This window comes from Falco cherrug, chromosome 8 (assembly GCF_023634085.1).
Source record: "Falco cherrug isolate bFalChe1 chromosome 8, bFalChe1.pri, whole genome shotgun sequence".
Lineage (NCBI taxonomy): Eukaryota > Metazoa > Chordata > Aves > Falconiformes > Falconidae > Falco > Falco cherrug.
The window spans coordinates 5,931,268-5,953,848 of NC_073704.1; the positions used below are offsets into that span (position 1 = coordinate 5,931,268).

General features: G+C 49.8%; 1 protein-coding gene across 1 annotated transcript in view; it reads left to right on the forward strand.

Annotated features, from left to right (window-relative positions):
• The window catches only part of SLX9 (SLX9 ribosome biogenesis factor), a 57,428-nt gene extending 36,433 nt beyond the window's left edge, over positions 1–20,995 (forward strand). The window contains exons 3-6 of the mRNA XM_055718594.1: positions 8,907–8,975; positions 13,028–13,181; positions 17,938–18,006; positions 20,384–20,995. Coding sequence (XP_055574569.1) covers positions 8,907–8,975; positions 13,028–13,181; positions 17,938–18,006; positions 20,384–20,510 — 419 coding nt within the window. The 3' untranslated portion in view covers positions 20,511–20,995. The remainder of the gene's footprint in view (positions 1–8,906; positions 8,976–13,027; positions 13,182–17,937; positions 18,007–20,383) is intronic.
• The last annotated feature ends 1,586 nt before the right edge of the window (positions 20,996–22,581 follow it).

Sequence of the window (22,581 nt, forward strand, 5' to 3'; positions counted from 1 at the left end):
GCCCTTAGCTGGATTCACTCCAGTGAGTCCATACCTTCCTTGTACTGGGGAGCCGAGGAAACGGACCCATTGCTCCAGGTGTGGCCTCGTGAGTGCTGAGCAGGGGGGAAGGATGCTGGCCTGCAGGCAGTGCTCCTCCTAACGCATCCCAGGACACCGCTGGCTGCCTTTGCTGCAAGGGCATGTTTCAGGCTCATGTTCAACTTGGTGGCCACCAGGAAGCCTAGGGCCCTTTGTGCAAAAACGCTCTCCAGCTGGCCGGCTGCTCTCTGTTGCTTACCTGGAAGCATATCATACGGAGGAGAGAGAGTGGAGGAGAGGGAAGACGGTGATGGATGGGAGCTACGGCACTGAGCTGGTGGGAAAGCTCTGTCGGTGGGAGGCTGTGACAGCATCTGTGGGTGCACACCCTTCACAGCCGTTCAGGGGGCGGTCAGCCCTAACCCACCCGGTTTGGGTTTGACCCCTCTCACTCATGGTGCAGCCATCTTCTAACAGTGTTGTGTCTCCAGCCCGGTTCGATGGAGAGGTTCCAGGTACCTGGTAGCAGTGTGCAGTCTGCCCTTGCTGTGAGCCTCTCCCAAAGGTCAGTGCTTATAAATGGGGACACAGCCTCTCTTATCTTTTCTGTAGTCACTTTGCATGTGGTAAAACGCTCAGGGTGTTCTTCACTGCTTCTTCCTATGGCTCACCTCTGCGTCTGTGGTTTTCTGCATGTGTCAGGCTTGCACAAGGAAAGTACCCCCAACGCACAATCTGGAAAGTGAGGTGGCTACTTAATTTTGGGTTTGCTTGACTTTAAGGATGGCATTTGAGACTGCATGCTAGTGAGAGCTGAGGGCCTGAACTTACATCTCTAGTGATTTATTTTGGAAACCATCTCTGCAGCAAGCATGTGCCAGCCTTCTTGCTAAGGGAGCAGAATTTTTTCTGTTGCATTGGAAGAAATGGCGTATTGTTCAAAACTTGAGAAATAAATAGGTCAGAAGTGTCTGTGGCAGAGATGAGAAAATGATAGTATTGAGGCTGCTTTCAGTCCTAGCTTACACCATGGCTGGCCCAGGCTGCGAACACTTGGGCTGCTGTGGAGTGCTTCACACCCCAAGCTTATGTGCTGCTTCCCAGAAACAGTGCGAGCGCTGGGTGAGAGGAGGAGGGGGAAGAGCAGCTTGCTAGGCTTCCACAGATAAGAGAAGGGATTGGCAGTGGAACAGAGACACTACAAATCCTGTCGGACCAGGTCTCGTTCCCAGCAGGAGCAGAAAAGTGGGTATAGTGGGTGTATGTATGCCCAAGGGGGATTACGTGTTGCTTATTTGCAAAACTTTTGCTAGGGCTGGCTTCTGCAACTTTGGGAAGGCTGACGTCCATAGGTAGTGGGGGGCTGCCTGCGCTCCCAGGGGGTCCTTCCCCCTGAGAGTCGGGTCTTGAGGGCTTCACATAGCACTGTTGCCTCCTATACCTGAATGACAACAGGGGAAGCTGCTTTATCTGTGTGGGAACGCTTAATGCCAGTATACAAGCTCCCCAGCTTTCTAACCCAAGAGCCGGCAGATACACCCTTGTTCATGTTTCTTAAGGAATATCTTGAGCTGATCAGACTTGTTTCCCTTAGGTGAGGGAAGGAAATGTGTGGTGGCATTGCGGGACCACGCTCCCATGGTGCTCCCTGAAGCAGCGTTTGGCCTCAGCTCCAGTCTCTCGCACCCTTTGGAGACTTGACTCTTGGGGTTCTACGTGGACGGTGAAATCAGAGAGTCTGGTTGGTCACCCTCAGAAGCCAGCTGGTGGGGTTTCTAGTGAGGCGGGAGGTTGGAGATGGTCAGGTTTCTTGGCTGAGTGTGGAAAAACTGAGGCTCTGCTGCAGACCTCCAGCTCCTTGGATATGTTTGATTGCCAGGAGGCTTTGTCATTCATTCTGCCTCGCATGCAGACACAGCAAATTCTCATTTTCTGTGGCTGTTCTCTGTGTTATTTGCTGTGATCAGAGAAGGGTGTGCAGGAAGGACAAGATGGCTTATCATGAAACCTGAAAGAAATCTCATGAACTGAGCTGCTGGGAGTGTCTCAAATGTGCATTGATGCCCTAGCCCCTTGCTTCTCTCCTTTTTGGACTAGGTGGCCTTTTGTAAGGCTAGAAGCTGCAGCAGCACTCGCTGAGAGCTGCTGGGCATAAAATTCACTGTGATCACAGGTATTTAAACTGCTTATGGGGCTGCACAGGAAGTAAATACATCCCAGAGGAAGCAAAGAAAAAGTCAGCTTTTTTGGACATGCCAGTCCTTGACAAATAAGAATATCTTATTTGCACTGTGGAACTTCAAGATACTTTTGGAGGGCCTGCTTTTTTTGTTGGAAGAAATGTACACACACTTGTATGTACATCACCCTCTTTTTTTTTTTTTTTTTTTTTTTTCCCCCCCCCCTCTCTGTGGACACAGAGGCAAGGGGAGATTGAAATACTTTTCTTGAAAGCAAACTCATTCCCAAAGCTGGAAAAAACCCTGTTTCTCAAGTAAAATCACACTTGGTCTTGCAAAGTCCCTGATGTGGCATGTGTTTCCCAGGGTACCTGTCTGTGGCTGAGCTTTTCTGCATTTGATTTTGTGGTTTTTGAATATTACAGCTCAGGGAGTACTGAGAACTGGGTTTTTTTCTGGGTGTAGAAAAGATACAAAGGGAAGTAAGTAATCCGGCATCTTTTCTCACAAAGACTTGTTGAATCCAGGCAGCATGGTGACCTGTCTGGTTGGTGAGGACACACAACTGGGGACACTTTTTCTAGCAAATGATGCAGAGCTCCTTCACTGGTACGGTAACATCCTCCGCAGTTGCACCTTTTGCCAGAGGGTGTTTTTTCTCTGCCCAGGGAAGCATTTGAGAAAGAGGTGAGGAGCTGCCGTCTCATTCACTGCTTCTGTGCTCAGTGTAAGAATGTACCTCCACATCTGCTGAACACAGAGGCTGGTTTGGCTGTTGCCCACTGTAGTCATCCAAGACTCCCAGAGAAATGACAGCCAAATGTGCAAGCCGCAGGAAAAAAGCATGGTGAGTGGTAGCACCTAACTTACTCAGACAAAACATCTGCAATGTAGTAAGGACAAAGTAGTTTAAAGAAAAAAAAAAAAAAACCAAGAAAAAAAAAACCAAACTATTAAAAAAGAGAGTAATTCCTGCATGCAGAATTTCACGAGCTCGCGTAGATGTCACGTGGTTAGCATTCATCCCCTTGGGTTTGCTTCAAGCTAGGCTTTCTGAAAGACAAGTTCAATACTTGATTCACTTTGCCCGATGTAGGCAAGTCCTCCTCTTCCTGTAGGTGCCAGCAAATGCTTCTACAGATGCTTTGTCTCTCGTGGGTCCTGCCTGCATCTCGTAATGCTTTCCTGGTCAGGAAGGGGAGAAGCAGCATGGCCTGTCTGATACGAGACAGTGGCACTGTCTGTCTGGTATCCTGTGTTTCATTCTCCCTCTTCAGTCTCACCGCCTACCCAGTGACTCAGCAGGACATGCTGATAGTAAAAACGGTTTCTTTAAAGTTTTTTTAAATGAGAAACTCTCCAAAACCAGAAAAATGTATGTGAAAAATGTATTTTGGTGCCCTGGACTACGATGGGTCTGACCTAATTTGCTGCCCTCCAGGGTGTTAGCAGCAGGATGGGGGTAATACAGGGAAGGAGCTAATGGAAATTCATGAACAAAATAAAGCAGAGGCCACATGTTCTCCTGCTGTCCCCCGTGCTACTTCTGTGGGTATTTCTCCCCTAGGAAGGCTGCATGCTGTAGAAATCATGGGTGGGGTATTTCTCCCTTTGACCCCACCATGTTTATACCCTGTACATGTTTTATGGGGAGGGTAATTCCTGTAATAAACCGAACTTGTTCCGAGAGCAAAAGGTGACTTTTCCTAGGGAGGAGCCTGCGACCTGGCAGATGAGATGAGCTCCTTGTGGCAGCCGTAGCTTCTCAGCCGGGAGGCTTACAGTGGTTTCTGGGATCTCTCTGTGCCATGAACGTGGCAGTGCCAAGTACCTGGCTCAGCCAAGGCATTTTGCAGTCCTTGAGGCACGCTTGCTTCAGAAATCGGGGTTCCCCGATGCATTACCTCTTTCTTTCTGCGCTGGTTATGAAAATAACCTGCCAGCTGCCAGACAGCTGGCTTTAAGGACAGTGACGCAGTGGGCCACCTTGAGCATCCTCTGTGTGCCTGTCTGAGACTGGCCCTTGAAATGTCATCCCCTGTGCTGGGGAGGGCTGCTGAGAGGGTGCCGGTGGGAAGACCGAGGACTTCTGAAGAGTGAGAAAGGCCTGGGGCAGAGGAGGGGGAGGAGATACTTTTTCCTCGTGGCAGGGGCTGAGCGTGCCTGCAGCGCTTAAGCCATCGCTTGGGAGGACAGACTTTGTCTCTAGAGTTGCCTGTCACAGACTGCTGTGCAGATTGTGACTTCTCAGTCACCTCCTGAGGGGAACTGCTCCCGCTTCAGATGGCATGTCACTTGTGCGCTTATGCGGCTAACTAGAGCTGAGTCTCGGCTCTTCTGCAGAGGGAGGTTTCGTGCCCTTGCTGTAGCTGGTCAGAGCCCGGGGATGTTTACCAGGCCTGACAGAGGCATGACCTTGGTGTGAGGACATGATCACGCTGCTCTTCTGGGTCTCAGATGGGAAGCTGGGCTTGGAGTTAGGCTTCACTTTAAATAACCAGGGGATCTGGAAGGGTTGAGAATGCAGATCCGACTTTAAATAGGATGCCTTCCTCATTGGGGACAGGAGGAAAGGCTGCATGCTGGTGTAATGATTAAGCGTGAACAAAAATAATGCAGCTTGTTTTGGAACATAAAAAGCAAAGGCTGTATCCATGGTGAAACCTGCCCTGTCCCAGCAGAGGCTGTCATCTTCTCCAGCACTGGTTCCTGAGCTGGCTCAGGGTGGCAGGGCTTGGACTAGGTAAAACCCAAACATTCCGTGGTCTCTGTGCACCACGTACAGGCGACCATGCTGTACCCGGGGGCTTCTCTAAGAGCAAGGGGGCAAAGAGCCTGGATATCAATCCACTGCTTCTGTCCTTGCCACCTCTGAGCCTTGGTCCCACCAGTGACCCAAGCTCCATGGGCACTTCTGTGTCTGTGCTTTCTGGAGGAGAAGCAGAGCTGGAGGTCACCTGGTTGGCAGCTGAGCTGTTGGGTGGCATGAGGGCAGTGAGCCACCAGGCTGGCTCCCGTGGAGCACCATCTCTGCTGGAGGACATCTTGGCTGACATTCTGCCTGGCCCTTGTTGTCCTTCAACTTTCTTCCTAGAGGAAAGAGAATACCTTCAGTGGTTCTGTGCTGGCATCTGTCAGGTCACACCACCGTTGTGTTTGCCCCAGGAGACTGGGGTTACCCTTTCCCAGGCTCTTTCGGTGGAAAAGGGTATCAGACAATTTACAAGTGTCAGCACGTAATTAAAAAAAAAACAACAAACAAAAGCCCAAAACAAACAAACAAACAAAAACCCAACCAAAACCAAACCAGACCCAGTTTTCTGCTTTTGGATATACTCTTTGAATTTCTTTGGGGAACTCATCCCACAGCTGTAGGCATATGCTCATTTTTGCTGCTATTATACAACTGAGGCTAAAATTAACACATCTGTTGTTATTTAACTTCAATTTATACCGTACCCTGTTTTGCCAAAATATTATGTTTCGAGCAGCAACAGCTTTACTGTTATGTATCATCAGAGTTCTGGGAATAATACTTAATACTACGTGCTATTTCTTAATAGCTCATACCAAAGAGGGGACTTGGTGCTCAGCTGCAGCTTTGCATGGGGGGGAGCAGATGCCCGGTGCTGAAGGACCCTCCTCTGCTCGCGTGGCGTTGCACAGGCACAGGTTTATTTCATATTTCTGCTCATACCTGATATTTCTGCTCATAGCCAACTCCTTGAAGCAACGTGGTTTCCTGGAACAGCGAAGCCTGGGGTTTCACCCTCTCCGTTGTGGAGTCAAACTTAAATAGTGGGACCTTGGGGCGCAGGGAGGCCTGTAGTGTTCTGGCTTTAACCCAGTCCAGCTTCTTTCCAGATGCCTAGAAAGGATAAAATGGGGCTTTTTAAGGTGGGATATATATTTTTTCAGTTGAAGGAGTCCTTTAGGAAAAGCAGTCATATATAGATATATATACATTTATTATTATTTTTCAGTCTAAGAAGTCCTCTACCAAAAAACCTTATCTTTTTGAAACGAAAGAAGCCGTACTCAAAAGAAGTATCTGCTTGTCTGCCATGAAAGCAGGATCCTGAGAACTGCCAGGAGTAGTATCCAACGTTTGATGTAGGACGCAAAAAGCTATTGGTTTTTTTTAATGTGTTTATATTTGAGATGTTTTGTACTGCACAGATTAGAGGGAAGAAAGAACGTATCCTCGCTAAAAAGAATAATTTTCAAGTTTACAGTATGTAAATTACTCTCAGCTAATGTAAGTGGGGTTTGCTCACCTTTCTTCCGTGCACAAGGTTTCAAAGGCAAGTGTTGTTAAATCACATGTGGAATGGGCCAGAGGGGGGGACCCAAAGCCTTCTGATTTCACAGAAAAATAATTAAACTGGAGCTGCGGTCTGGCTTTGATCTCAGAGGTGCTTGCAAGCTAAATAAAAATAAAAGACTACCTTGGGGACAGTCTGTGCCATTAATTAACTAGCTAAATTCTGCCTCTGCTGTTCTCCAGTGGGTTTCCAGCGGCTTTGGCACTCGGCATTGCCACTGGAACTTGCCAAACACAACTTGGCACCTTCCAGCAGCAAGATCACCTCCTGAGGGGTGGGGTGGGAGACATAAAACGGAGGTGTCCGGGGAGCGGGCAGTGAGAAAGGGCAGAAAGCGGCAGCTTTGCTGGCTGCTGGTGGCGGGCAGAGGAGGGATCGGGCTCCCCTCCCTGCACCCTTGGCGATGTGCGGCTGCCGGCCCCGGGTGCCGGCCGCCATCCTGGCCTGCTGCACGGTTGGGCTCCTGCCAAGGAAACAGCTTTTGTGTTTCCTTAAATATTCCGCTGCCATTTGGGACAAAAAAAAAAAAAAAAAAAAAAAAGAAAAAAAGAAAAATCTGAATTGATGTTATTACTAGTATTGGCCAGCTGGCTGAATTTATTTTTTTTTTTAATTATTTTCATTAACAAATCCTGCCAGGGGCTGTTTTCCCAATGAAGTAATGAGCGTGTTTTCAGACAAGGGGGCAGATCTCCCCGGCCCCACCACCACTGGGCAGGCTGGGGCAGCCAGCGAGCCAGGGCAGGGGGGTCTCCTGTGGGCAGCCCCCCAGAGATCATCGGGGTGTGATTCCTGTTTTGGCCTGTCATGGTTCATGCTTTTTTTTTTTTTTTTTTTTTTTTTCCCCTGAAACTGCAGATACATGAGGTGGGGGGTAGCTGGGAGTTGGTTATTGGAACGTGCAATTAGTTGTTTTAGCATCTGCTTTCATACCACAGCAAACGGACTGAGGAAATGTTCCCTTGATGTGATGAGATGTTTGGCTCCGTTGCTGCCTGGCCCTGTGTCCCGCAGGGCTGTCCTCCTGGCCCGGCCCTAGCACAGTGTCCGTGCATCAGTGCTCCATGCAGGAGATGGAAAAATGGATAGCAGCATCAGTGGCATACAAACCCCCCAAGACATCCCTGAGCTTTGTAAATAAGTGATGGCTTCCAGGTGTGGTTTGACTTCTGGCTTCTTGGGTGCATTGACTGCGGTCGTATATTTTTCCTGGGACACAAGGCAGTGAAAGCTACAGCTTCATTTTCCGTGTCCTCTAGAAACTCCAAACATGGTGGTGGTTGTTGGCTTTATGGAAAAGTCTCCCCAGCCCCAGGAGGCTTGTTCTGATCTTAAGGCATTGAAATGACTAAATTATGACCCTGCTTTTGTTTAAATAATCCTGAAAGATTTGCAGCTTCAAAGAAATTGTCCAGTGAGTTGTTTTCAGAGTTGCATTGAATTCCTTCCTCCTGTTTCTTTTGGGGAGAAAAAGGGTATTTTTAATTTTCCAGGCTTAAGAATAACCTAAGGTGAGAGGAGTGTTCTTTGGGGAGCTTGTTCCTCTGTTGGCACTCCTGTAGCAGTATTCCCAGCACACTGTAGGAGAAAAGTTGAATAAAGACAATTTTGTTTTAGACGCTGAAGATAAGATAAATTTTTACAGCGTCTGCAACGGATCTCCATTAAACATATCTCTGACGTTATTTTGCTTGGTGTTGGGTATCAGTGATCAACAGCTGGTTTCCAAATACTGAATTTGGTATAGAGTAGGTACTAGCCTTTTTTACAAGCTGTTAGTAATCAGCTGCTCCTTAGGGCTGCCACAGATCTGCGTATTTCAGACCCTTTTCGGTCCTTCCCCGCTTGCCGCGTGCTGTCTGGGTAGGTGCTGATGCCAGGTCGCCATTCCCCTCTCCTGCCCTCACGCATGTCTGCAGCCCATGTTTTCCTTCTTAGCTTTATCAGCCTTCGTATTTTCAGATTAAAACTTGCTTTTTGCTCCCAGTTCTGGAACCTGTAAGTCCTGCCATCACTTGCAGCCAGTCTTCAGAAGGAAATGCCAGCTCCCAGGCCAGGTTCACGCAGGAGTGCAGAACAACAGGGCAAGGGTCTCTCGAGCTACCTGGCCTGAGAAAACAGGGTCTGTGTGGCTGATGATCTAATCTACTTGCCCATTTCTTATTTTTTAACCGACAGCGAGCTGGGTTTGATTTGTTTGGCTAAAAGTTGAGGTACGGTGCAGCCCCCAGTCTGCCTGCAGCCTGCCTGACCTGCCAGCAAGTTCAAAAGCATCAAGGGTTGAACAAAATATTACGGACTGTGCTGTCTTTGGGAGGTGTCCAGCACTGAATTTGTGTACAGGAGCCAGGCTTCATCTTATGTCTCTCTTCTCTTCTAGGTTTAGAAGAAAAAACAGTTCTTTCCAAAAAAGAAAAAATGAAGCTGAGGAAGGAGAGATGGCTGCAGAGTAAGTACTCCTCCGACGCACGGCGGTGCTGCGAGCATTGCAGAGCATGGCTCTGTTGGATCTCCCTGTACGTGGGGTGTGGGTGGCAGCGTCGGGCAGTGCTGCGGGAGGCCGAGTGCTTCTCAGAAACCGTCACATCTGCTCCCCAGCACATGGGGTAAAAGTCCCAGGTATTGTTTCTCAGTGTTCAGCGCTGACATTGAGTCATTGTCCCAAACCTACTTTTGATCTTCCTCCACGTGTAACGTAAATGACTACCTAAAACCTTTATTTATACAGATAGAACACTGTGCCCCTGTAGGTTTAGCATGTTTCTCTATCTTTTAAAGCTCCAGTACAGATATGGCCGGCTGTATAGTGGAGCTCCTCCTCCCTGTGGAGCTGTAGGGACAGCAGGACAGCCTGGAGCCGAGTCCCACACGGCCACCAGCTAATCCCAGGTCTCTGTGGTGACAGCCTGCAGTGGGCCCTCCTGCCCTTCGGTAGGGGAGGTCTCTGGACACTGCTCTTGGGTTACTGCACTTTCCCACATGCCACAGGTCAGTGAACCCACTAACCAGACAGTCTGTCCTTTCTTGAGGCTGTGAAATATGACCTAAACAAAACCAGCCCGTGGCAGAAATGCTTCTGTTTCCTGTGGGAAGCATCTGTATTTTTGCTTCTACTATCTCAGCACAGTAAGAGACAACGCTGTGCTAGCTGGTGTAGCAGAGGGATTCCTCTTGCCACCTGGAGCTGTTTTGGGACAGGCTTTTCTCTTAACACCTTCTTGCCCAACAGAGTTGCTGGCAGACCGTGTTTGGGGCTGAGGGACGTGGCTTTCTGCTGCGCCATATGCTGTCTGCTCCTGAGCTCTGAGCTCAGGGCCATCGACCTGCCATTTCACCAGTCACGGTGAAGGTGTCTCTGGCTCCTCTTATATAAAAGGCTAGTAGCGTAACAGTGACTGTGAGGGAAACCTCCTCCTTATCACCAACCAGCAACTTCCAAGTGCCTTTGACATCTGCAACCCTCAGTGTCCCTGCTGGGCTCAAAGCAGAGATGCCTGCGCTAGGCCTAACATCTGGCCTGCCAGCTGCGATTTTGGTGCTCTTAAAGGTCTCTCCTTGTCTCACCCTGTTGTGGGAACAGAGGAGGGGACTGCTGGAGCCCCGCTGAGCTTTCCCCTGGTACCAGGTGCCATGGAGGAAGGCATGTCCTCAGCAGCATTTTATGACAGAATCCACAATAAAAGGGGTACATGGGACTCGGGCCTTCTGCAAGAAATGGAGACCACACTCCTGCAGTTAGGTGACAGCACTGCTCCTCTAGTCAAGGTCAGCCACTTTGGAAAAGCCAGCAGCAGGATCCCTACACTCTTAATCCTGCCCTCCTGCATATATGCCTTTGTAGCATCAGCCTTTCTCAAGATCACGTATGTTATTTTAGCCCTGCTGTGGCCTCTTTGCTCCTCTCTTGGCTCTGAAATTATTAAGCTGAGGGAATACAGATGAAATGCAGAGGCTTTGCTTTGAGGTGAACACCAAGATGGAAAACTTCAGGCCAAACTATCTGCATCTTAGAAGATGCTATGTATTAGAAGTGCTTTACAGATACAGAAGTACCTAAATTGCTGGCTCTCTTGACTCCCCCACTAAACTTGTGGCCAGCTGACAAACACCAGCATTCCCTAGCAAATGCTTTGCTAAGGGTAGCAGGTACCTGGGGGTTTCCGTAAGAAAATTCAGCAAGTGTTGGTACCAGGTGTGCAGCTTGTTATTGAGAAAAATGGTATAGCTGGAATGAGCCTATATAAACATCAATAAAGAAACTGATATTGTTATTATTAGCTGATGGAGTGAAATGAACTGGTATTTCCAGAGACGGAGAATTTTAAATGAAACTTGGTATTCCAACATTGTGACCTTAAAAGAGCTGCGGTCAACTGAAATGCATTTATTTTTATCTGATGCAAATAACTGCCTATTCTTTGTGGGTTTTGCAGTCTTTGCCCCCCAAAAGAGAACCTGACTTGGGCTGCTGAAGTTGTTATCATTATATCTCTGTTTTCCTAAATCTTCCCAAGGGTTTGTTGTTTCTTCTTGTCCCAGGGCTGCTTTTGTGACGCTGGCTGCCGAGACCCTGGGAACTAAAGTTCAGCTCAGTAGTGCAAATGCAGAACTTGGAGATTTCTTCCATTCCAGTAAATCATTTCAGGAGAGACTAGAGGGGGGAAAAAGTTTATGCAATGCTTCAGACATTAGAAGTATGCACATTTAAAAATACATATATCGCATGGCTCTTCAGACGAACAAGACTTCATAGGAAAAGAATTTGGGATGTTTGTGCAGAATCAGGTGTCTGAAAATTTCGAGCACATACTGTTTATGAAAGCACTGAAGTAGTCAGCTTCATAAAGCCAGACCAAAAAAAGAAGCGATGCAGAACAGAAAGCTGTGTTCTTGGCAGAGATGGCTGTGAGGAGAAGCGTTTACAATCCATATTTGTCACAAACATCCACGTACAGCAAAATTTCAGTTCATGAAAAACTGTTGCTCTTCAACTCGGCCAAGCTGGGGAGCAAACAAGACAAAGATATAAGTAGAAGACAAAGATGAAAGGAGCCAGCTGAGCTTTCCCTCCCCTGATGTGGCTAGCCAGTGAATTCGAGTTCTGCTTTCTTGAATGTGGGCAGCAGGATTAGACCCAGAATTGCAGGTGGCATCTTGCCTGCAGTCTGTAAGTGGGACTGGCTGCTTTTGTGTTCCCACCAAAAATACTTGTGCTGATTTAGTCCTGTTTCTGTGGCCATGCTGCTTTGGAAGCTCTTGGCCTCCCTGTGTCGCCAGCTTGGCCCCACAGCTGCTTGGTGCCGCACTCTGCCATGTCCAGACAAGGAGTTTCTAGCTCAGTGCTGAGGCTCGTCCTTGCAATACGCTCGTCGTCCAAGTCAATAAGCAGAAGCCCATTCCTGCTGCTGCGGCCTCCGTGGGGTGCATGTGGAGGAGGTGGAGTCCTCCATCGTGCACCCCAGCGCACCGGTACCGTACCCCTCGGGGGTGGCAGTGCAGTGCAGTGGGTTTCCAGGCCTGCTGGTCACCTGGCAGAAGGAAAAAGAGCTCATGGCACCCGCTGAGCTCTAGCTGTTTCTGGCATCATCATCACCAAGGGGCTTCTGGGACAGGCTGGGGCATCTTGGAGCTGAGCTGGAGGCTTGTAGCAGGGCTGGGCTTTTTTGGGCTGTCCTAGAGGGGAACATGTTCTGCTGGGGCTCAGCCTGGAGGTTGCTGGCTCTGTAAGGCTTGTGTAGCTGTGGGACCTATTTCTACACCAGGGAGCTTTAAGCTTAAGCCTGCCACTGTCAATGCCCACCTCCCACAGCCAAGAAGGGAGACTGCTGTAACATTATAGAGCCTTATGTGCCCACAGCCTTGCTCAGAGCTGCTGCAGGGAGACGGGTAAATGTGGCCTCGAGGAAGAGCCTCTGGGTCTGCCTCTTGGCACAGTGCTTTTCTTAAGGGCCCAGTTCATCCAGCATCTGTCTGCTTGAGCTTTACCATGAGTCAGGAAGGTGAGACCTTGACTTCCTTCAAACTAAGCAAACAACTGAAATTAAGTCCATCTTTCCAGCCTGTGCTAGGAGACCATTGTTTTGTCCCAACAGCAAAGCAGAGATGGGGCTATGACTGTTTAATGCCACATGTGGAGCCGAGTGTATTTGGTTTGTCCCTTCCCCTCTCCTAGTTCCATGCAAGGTCAGCATGGTTTTTTCCACCCCAGGTCTCCTGCCATGTTGCTGTGAGCCATGAACAGTGCAAGGGATGGAAACAGTTCAGACAAAATCGGTCAGGGAATTTCACTTCCCATTGCAAATATCAGTAGAGATGTATATGGTTATAAGCAAACAGCAAGGGAGGGAGCTACCCAACTGCATTTTCAGTCTTCAACTGGTTTAAATCACTGCTGGCCTGTTGTTCCTGTAGATGGTGAAGCAGCCTATGAATTTCTTAGCTCAAAGGTTATCTCTTAAAAACGCTTCCCTGTCCTCCAGTCATGTCTTGTTTCTGATTCAGAAATAGAAAGTGTGAAGCTAGCCAAGCAGAAGCAAAAAGCCGAAGCAAAGCGGAAGGCGACACCTGTGGTGGGAGACATGCAGCCGTTGATGGAAGCCCTGCCTGAGCTCTGTGACCTGACCACAGGTGGCAGGGGCAGGAAGCCACCCAAGAGGTACGTGCCATTTCGGGATGGGCTGTGTATTTCCCTTTTTCCTGCAGGATCGAGTGTCCTTCGGTTCAGCTTGTTGTAGCTACGGGCAATGCAAGCTCCGTGCCAATAGCCAGGACAACAGGGCCTCAATCTCAACTCCACCCCTTTGCATGCTTCGCTCACCACAAGAAAAAAGCTTAAACGTATCCTCTGAATCCACAGCTAAGAGGGAAGCTGTGTTGCTCAGCTGAGGCTTGGCACGAGGCCGGCTGGGAGCAACTACATGTCCTGGACGTCGCAGGAGTGATACACAAGTGTCCAGAGTGTAATGCTGCTGAGCTGCCCTAAGAATCTGGACTTGAGGTGTTGCAGCCTGCCATTCTGTCCTTGCAGACGTTACTGTGCTGAAAGAGAAGGGCTATTTCAGATCCTCTTGACACCCACGTGTCGACCATCCCAGCCAGCTGTGGGGTGGGTTCTGGTTGCCCTTGTGCTCTCTCCTTTTTAATGCAGTGCTCTGCCTGAACATCTGGCCAGTGTTGCCGCTGCTTTTGCATCCCCGAGTGCAGAATAAAAATGCTGTGCATGCCGCACAAACGCTTGTGCCTCCTCTCCAGTTGCTCAGTAGGGGTTGGACTAGAAACTTGTTTTGACCATAATAAGAAAGCATTTGGATTAGAGAACAGCCAAGAAGGCGTCTGTCTGGCAAAGCAGCCTCCTCTTTGGTGGCAGATCAAGGCTGGAGATACCATGAACCCTCTTGTGACTCGCTGGATGCCCCAGAAATAAACTTCGACCCAGGTGGGACACCCACCTACAGAGTGTGGCTAAGTTGGCAGTTCCCTGTGCTTCTGGAAAGCCACTCCTCAGACAAACAGCAGCTTATGAACCTTGCATCTAAGCATGGGAAAATATTTCCTTCCTTAACTTGGCTTCTAATTCTTTGAATAGCATTATTTTTCTTTTTCGTTCTTTCTTTATGCAGCCATTCAGTCAGCCTGCCCTCTCTTTCGGTGGGAATGAACGGCAGAAGTGCGCGCAGTTTAAAGTCCTGCAGAGCACTGAAGGTTGGTTGGATGGAGTTCTGGGCCAAGGTTTAGCCCAAGCCTGAATAGGTGGCTTTGTCCTCTTTCTGTGAGGATGTGCTACAACTACGTGTGGTCGCGGACTCCAGGCTGTGTTCAGGAGTCATTCCCCCTCATCATTTTCCCCCAGCCCCCTTGGAGGCTGAGCCCCTGCTCTCCAAGAGAGTGGCTTGCAGAAAGTACATACAGGGAAGGGAGGACAGGTAAGGTGCTTCCTTTGGGTATTGCTTTCCCAGGTGGCTGCATAATCTAGTACAAATACATGATGTTGCTGCAGCCTGGAATTCCTGACCCACTCAAAAGACAGGGTAGAACTGGAAAAGGCTCAGAGACGGCTGACAGGGATGATGGTGGAGGATCTGGCACAGCTTCTGCGCACGGGGTGACTAAGTGAGCTAGGGAGTCCTCGGCCTGAACAGGAGATAGAGGCAAAGAGGCTTGGAAATATAATAGTCTATAAAATCAAGTGTGATGTGGTTAGGAAGTAGTTCCTCTTCTTTCCTAGTATGAGAGATAAAGGACATCAAACATATCTGGCAAGTGGCGGGTTCAGTGCAAGCAGGAGGCTCGCGTGGCAGAGGATGTGTGGCACACATGGAAGCGTTTGGTGGTCTTGCACGAACCTCCAGCCTGACGTCCTCAGAGAAGTGCTGTCAGCTCCCTCTCTCTCTCTCCAAACCAGGCCTCCTGTGCGAGTATGGCAGCCCTGCTCTCCTTTTGGAAGCCTGAGCTCATACTCTTCACTTCGGCTGCAAGGCTCTAGTGTCTAGAAAGTTCAGCGGGCCTGTGGCGCAGCAGGGTAGAGAAGCCCAGCCCTGGCTGAGAATTTGGGGCTTGGCCAGCACCATTTGCAGTCACACAGCGGAGGCGGGAGCTTGACTGGTGTCACCCAGCTTGCCTGCGACATGCCAACCAAAAAGCAGTCCCCCTTGGTACTGTCATGGAGAAGCTGCAGTGCTCCTCTTCCCCTTGCTAGCCTGTGGCTTCCTGGGCTGCATGAGGTTGTGTGTGCGTAAGTGTTTGAAATAATCAGAGGAGGCTTTTATAGGATTTGAATCATTACATAAATGAAGGGTAATACTCTGGTGATTTGTCAGCATTATTAATAAAAGATTAGATTCTCCAGGAATTTGATCTCCTGCTGGGTAAGAGAGCATTACAGTGAGGTTTTTATTCTGTTTTATAATGAATGAATGCAATGAAGTGTAATGAAACAGGGCTACTAACGTGGTCCAAGTGAGCAGGCAGCGTGCTGGTGGTGTAATGGGGGAAATTCAGGCAGCAGCCTTTTGAACTTGCCAGACGAGCAGGACAGAGCTATCGAGTGGAACTGAAAAGCCTTCCGAAGCACCAAGCCCTTTAAAATACCGGGGTGGCTGAAAGCAAAAGTGGGGCTTGCAGAGCCTGAGGCAGCCCCGCGCCCTCGCAGTGTGCTGCGGAGGAAGCTGTCCTGGGAGGCACAGCCTCTGGGGCTCGTGGGCTCATATAGCCCAGGATGGAGTCTGGAACTTTCCTTTAAGCGTTGCCTCCATCTGCAGAGCGACTCATCTTTGAAAGGTCTGCCACGGCGACTCGGTGGCACACGTGGATTTGGCAAGCCCCTACTCTGGTGACCACGGGTTGCCGTCCAACTTGAGAAGGAATTTGTCTGTGCTTCTGTGAACGATCCCGGCAAACTGGGACAAGAAATTGTCCCTGTGCTGAGCAGTTAACAGACATGAAGAGAGCAGAGATCCTTCCTGCTCACTCCGTGTCTTGCAGTATCGGTGGACGCAGCAGTGTGATGGGAGCTGCTCAAACCCCTGTAGCTGTTTGTCTGCTCTTGCTGATTGCCATTCCTGGTGAGCTCTCAGGCCTGTTGTGTAATGGCACCAGTGCTGGGGTGACCTCGAGAGGGACTGAAGGGTACAGGAGCAGCAGCACGCAGGCATTGATCTGCCTGGCTGCCCTTTCCTGCCTAGGCTCTGCGCTGCGAAGGCTGGCTGACATACATCCACGCTGTCTGCGTTTGTCTGGGTTGGCAGGGAGCTTGGATGCTGGCGCACACTGTGCTGGGCCGGGGGTAATTCTGAGAGCAGCCCTCAGAAGCTTGGGTCAACCAGCATCCCCCTTGAGGAATAACAAAATGGGCCAGAATGGGGAGAGGGAGAGATGAGGAAAAGGAGCAGGAGCTGACCGGAGTAGAAAGGGATGATGAAAGCGAGTGGGGTGAAGGAATATGGGTCAAGGGAGGAGGAGGAGGAAAGGAAGAATGGGGGGGGGAAATGCAGAATAAAAGGACAGAGGGTAACAGGTCAGGGAGGGAAATAGGAAGAGGAGATGACTGTAACACTGCCAAGAAGAGACCCGATCCTGCTGTCTTGAAGAGAAGGTGAGGGGCTGTCATGTTTCCTAACCTTGAGAAAGCTGAAGGGCTCTGGGGCAGATCAGGCAGGGGAGGCTCTGGCCCCCAGCACCCACCAGTAAGGGAAGGTTCCTCCCTGAGCTCAGCCCCAGCAGAGGGGTGGGAGGTAGACCCTCTTCCCCTCTTGGGCTGTGTGCTGGGGCTCAGCCCCAGGGCAAACCGGAGGGAAGCTGCTCTGTGGAGGCAGACCCTCTTCCCCACTTGCTTCTCCTGTTTACTTCTGTATCTATGTAATCCTGAAGAACGGAAATTTCTTCTCCTTTCCTTAATGTCCGGTTCTGGCAGCAGCTCCCCCTGCGCACTTCAAGTCCCAAAAGCAGTCGCTGCTCTTCCTGCGTGTCCCTTGCTTGGGCTCAGCGCTTGGCTTTGTGGAAATCTCTGCTGCTGCTTGGCATCGGGCACCACGTGCTTCCAGCATCCTGTGCAGGATGGGATTACACCTCTGGTCTCCTTGGACTTTGCCCAGGAGTAAGAAATGTCAAGAGAGAGTGCAGATCTGTGCTTGCTGCTGTGCCTCAGCTGCACGCAGTGCACCATCCTGCGTGCCCACGAGTCCATCGTCTCGTAACTTCATGGGGTTCTTCGAACCTGTGTTTGGTGGCCAAAGCTGAAGCTCTGCCGTTGTGCTTTCACTCTAGCTAATCTGCAGCTGACTTAAACTGGCGACCTTTGACCAGGATATGCATTCACAGGGAGAAAGGGATATTACTGTTCTTCATCTTAAAATATAAGCGACACCTTATACCCCAGTGGTCCCGCTGCAGGGTCCAAAGCAGGGCTGGCAGTCCCCTGTTCTCGATAAGTAACCGTGTGGCTGTAACTGACATCTGCCGACGCTGGAGCTCTGCAGCGTTAGCGAGGAACATGAGATGTGCAGAGGTGACGTGTGCCTGGTGGTGAGGGGAAGTTCAATGGGATCTTTTCTTTAAGCAACAGTATCGGTTTGGCCTGGATGTTAGTGATAAGCAGAAAGTGATCTGGGCAGGGACAGCTAATGACCAGCTCTGGAACTAAGTGATCTGACTTTTCTTTAGTGCATTTACCTCCTGCCCATTCAGTCCTGACTCCTAAGCTGTTGTCAGTCTGTGGCAAAAGAAGTTTGCATCTCCATTACTGTCTGGTTATGGAAATAATTGCCTTTCAGGATAATTGCCATACAGGACAATTACCTATACTTTCTGGGAAGGCAGATGCAGAATCCCTGGACTCTTCCCATCTCCACAGCAATTGCTAAATTACCACTCCTCTGTAACACTCACTCAACTTGTTTTATTTTTTCTCTCCACAGCCATGTAAAAGCAAAGGCAGAACCAGCAGACTTCTGTCTGATGAAACAAGCTCAAAAACACCGGCTCTTGTAAGTACCAAGTTCTGAGAGTGTCCACCTCCTGTGGAGCATGACAGAATGGTTGAGACTGGAAGGGATCTCTGGAGGTTACCTGGTCTAACCCCCCTGCTCAAGCAGGGTCACCTGGAACTGGAACTGGTTGCTCAGGACCACGTCCACACAGCTTTTGAACATCTCCAAGGTTGGAGATCACACAACCTCTTTAGGCAACCAGTGTTTTAGTCTTGCACACCTGAAGGCCTTAGAAGAGGTGGAAGCTTTGATTTTCCCCTTTACATAGTGCAGGATGTTTGTGCATGTCCTTCTGTCTTAGTCCCTGTCAGACTCGGTCACTTCTAAATGGATTCAGTCTGCTTCGGCTTCTGTCTCATGTAAAATCTAACTCATTTTAGAGAGCTCAGGAAACTGCACTTGCTCCTTTAAGAGTTTACTTTCCCTGTCTCACTAAAAAGAAAACGATGGCTTGGGCTTCCTGGGTATGGCCTGTGGGGTTTCAGGACAAACCCACACCAGCTGTCATCTTTTTCCTCCTGGCCACGATTGTCGTTTCTGGCTGTACCAAGTAAGTATGTCTGTACCGTGTTCATCTGTGCAGCATGGACAATGTGGTTATCAGCCAGGTGGTGTGTTCCTTGTCTCAGCTTGCTGAGTGGGAGCTGCAACATCCAGCTGTGGCTGAGTCTCTTATGATGCCAGGCTCCTGGAGCTCTAGCTGATCCCTTCAGGAAAGCCTCCCGCAGTTGTGTAGCTGAGGAGCTATAGCATCAGGAGCTACAGCTGTTCTGTTAGAACACCTCTGGCATGCTAGCTTAACTTGCCATACGTCCCTGATGATGACAGCTGTCCGCTGGCATCTGCCAAACCTTTTCTTGTAAAATGAAGCACTAAATGCTTCCTGGACTTGGTCTGGCAAGTCCTTACTCCTCTTTCGTACTGCCACCAGGCATCAAGAACTTCATTTCCCCTCAGCGCAGCTCTCCTGGAGCTAAGCACTGTGATCTGGCAGTGTTTGCTTTCTGTGATCCATGTTTCCAGGATTTCCATCAGTTCTGAGCCATTCAACTTCAAACTGACGTTCAGGAGAACAGTCAGGCTACAGATCCCAGCACTGCTCTCCAGCACACTCTGTGAATACCCTTCTGTGTCTGAAACTGGCCGGTGTCGGTGCCGGGATGCCTTTCTTGCTCAGTTCTGCCTTTCTGGATGAGTCCCTCCTTGGCTTACTGCAGAAGGCCAGGCCCTGAGGGCCACCAGTGAGTGTCTCATTGTGTTGGAACTCATGGGTGAGGAGCACTGCTTGAGGAACACTTGTATGCAGGTCTAAATCCAAATAGGTATCTCCACCACAGCCTTCTGTATCAGCGAGCTGCTGGTCCCCTGCGTGCCCCGCTCCTCTCCTCTGCCCAAAGCTGTACGGCTGCACCGAGCAGTGGTGCGTATCTTGCCACAGTGGTCTGGGAAGTCTGTGCTTCTTGGGAGGGACAAGGTTTGGAGGAAGGTCTTGAGGTTTATTTTCCCAGATGATAGTTAGGACTGGAGCTTCCCTAAGCCTCACCTTATTGCCCCACCTGCCACAACCCAAGCTTCAGGTTTGGCTCCTCTGTTCCTCTGACAGGGGCAGGGCTGGCATTGAAGGGAAGGGCTGTACTGGGGAGGGAGCTAGCTGCATGCTGCAAGCTGGAGAGTGCTCTGCTGATCCGCAGAAACTACTGAGAACGTGGAGATGTGTGTCTGGATGGGCTGTGGAGAGTGTGTCTGAGGGAGATGGGGAGGCTGCAATAGATGCAACTTACGTGAAAACTCACTGGGTTTTTTTTACACTCCTGTTTTTCTCTTGTTCCTCCCTGCTTGCTTGCTTTTTAAGACAAGACCATTACCACAGCAACCAGCTGTGACCGAGCATGCAGAGGTAATTCTGTCATGCTCCTCCCATGGTGTCTAACTAGTACTGCACATAGGATCGCCGAGCCTCTACACTGAGCAATAAAAGAGTCGGTAGATGGGCTCTCAAAAGCAGAATCTGCTTTTGTGCTAGTGCAATGTGAAGTAGTTTTCATTCTTAGTGATTTACCAGCTACTCACAGTCTCTTGTTCCTGATTTACTATGGAAAAGCTCTAAAAAAAACATTTGCAAGTGATGCTGGACACTAACATGATTGTTTCAGGCTCTGTGGCATGAGATCAAGTCTCTGGCTCCCATGAAGCTGGCAGCAATTTGAGCTTTGCCCTTCGGTAAATTAGGTTTCTGTCTTGCACTTTTTCTTTCTGAGGTTTATACCCAGCATTGTTCTGTCTGTACAGAAACTCGCTGCTTTATGAGTTCTTATCTGCTCAGTTCCTTTTGCACGAGGCACTTAGCATTTGTGTGTTGTTTTTCTTTCCTCAGGGAAGAAGAGGTGACTCGGTTTCATGAGGTCATCACCAATCCCAGGTACAGAGCCAACCCGCTCATGGCCATCAGCGAGCATCTCTCCAAGAGGCTGAGGCAAGAGGAAGAAGGTAAACCCCTCTAGGGTGTCAGCTGGGACCAAACATGCGTGCTGGAGCTGGTGCGAGGGCTCCAGGCTGCAAAAGAGCACATCGCTAACATGACCTCTCAGCCACTTCAGTCCTTGGAAGCAATTCAGCAGATTATTAAATCCAACAGTCCTGTTTTCTGTCTGCAGGAATAATGCAGTTCTCTCCTGACAGTAGCAGCTGCTCCTTAGCAAGCAGCCTGCAGAGAGCAGGGTGTTCTGTGAGATCTTTGTGCAGACACCAAGCTCCGTGCGAAGTGCCTTGGCACTTTTTCTCATCTTGTGAGCAGTGGCAATTTATCTTGTTTGCTGTTGTTCCCCTCCGCTTTCTGAGATTTTCTCTTGAGATGGGTCAAGACCCCAAGCCCTGGAGCCCAGAAGGCTGTTGTTGATCTGTGTGAGGACCGACGCTGCTGTTCAGAGACATTGTTTTATGTGAGAAATTTAGCTTTGGAATAAACACATTTTCAGAGAGTACAGAATTTGTCTGGCTCTTGTTTTGGTAAATACTAATTGAAATACGAGTTTATTCCCATCACTGGAAAAATGACAGTGGTTTTTTCCATGTGTACAGTAAACCACTAGAGTGCTGCTGCAGCGTGCCACAGAAGCCGTGTGAATTCATTGCAGAACACATCTAACTCACAGACTTGCCTTCCTCCTACCCTGGAAGTGTGTGCTTTCCGTGGGTGACGCTGGTCACTTTGGGCCGGTGTTGTGTTCCCTGCTTGGCCTGCTCTATAGGAAGCATCCCCAAAATGTGTCCTGGCTGCAGACTGTGAACTTCAGCCAGTCATTTACGTGTTTGGGTTTGGGAACCGCTGCAGCAGGGAGAGGCCTTTCCTTCTACCAAACACCAATTTTCACAAAACTCCAGTGAATTTTCATGGGGACAGCTGAAGGCAGGGCCATTCCCTATCTGAGATGATCCCAGTCTGACACCCTAAAATATCAGTGCTGTCTTTGGAACCGTACAAGAAGTATTCTGATGCTTCTTAAACTTGGAAAAGCAGCTTGCCTATGTCAGGTCAAAGCATCTGAAACCCTTAAGAAAGAAATTCACTTTTTGATGCCCAGACAAAACAGGGAAGCTGCAGCTGACTCGTATCCAAGTTTGTGCTTAAAACCAGCTGCAGCGGGAGAGGCAGGCACCTTGATCATATCGGTCTCTTGCATCACTAGTAACAGATGCTTTTTTTTCCTTTCTCCCTCTAGGCTTGCACTGTTGAACAAAGGCAGTTTTTCTAATGCCTGCCTCTTAACCCTGGCAGTGCAGACGCTGTTGCTGATCCCGCTAGTTGTTAGAGGAATGTCACCATGCCACCCCTCCTCCCCCAGGGCCTGGCAGGAGAGTCCTGCTGGCAGAGGCCACGGAGAGATGCTGGCTATGTCCCATCCTCCACCCTGTTGCTCAGGCTGGCAGAGGGTGGCAGGGCTCTCCTCTCTCCTGATCCGGAGTCGGTGCTGGGAGGTGAACACCGCTGTGCTGTTTGACGGGCGCTGTGATGCCCTGCGGGACCCAGGCTCTGGAAAGCAGAGGGCTGTGGTGGGGTCAAACAGCTCAAAATGTCTCCCCACCTCCTGGCTGGTTCCTTGGCTGTCTTACTGGTATCTGATTGTATTTCTTTTGGGCCAGCGTGGAGTTCAAGCTCTGAATATGGTTTACATTCCCCTACTCAGCCTGGTTGTTGGGTCCCATCCTTTCCCTTCAAACTACTGGGAGCCAACAGAGCTGAAGCCTTATTACCTGGGAAGCGAAGGGGTGACGGACCTGGCAGAGGTGCGGAGCCGGGTGACCCTACCCAGCGCTGCCTGGCGGCTGTACCTGTGCTGGTGGCCCTTCGTCTCCACGTGCGGCATCACCCCGCAGCACGTTCACACCTTTTCTTTACCTTGGATGGGCCAACGCCACTTGGCTGCATGTCTAGCTCTTCGCCTGCTGTTTGAAAACGTTGGTCTCCTGGGTATTTAGCAGCAGTTAAACATACGATGGTTTGAAACGACAGTTCACAGCCTGCTGCTGCAGGCATCTCCTGCCCCCGCCATGCTAGCAGTTGAGCAAAGGACT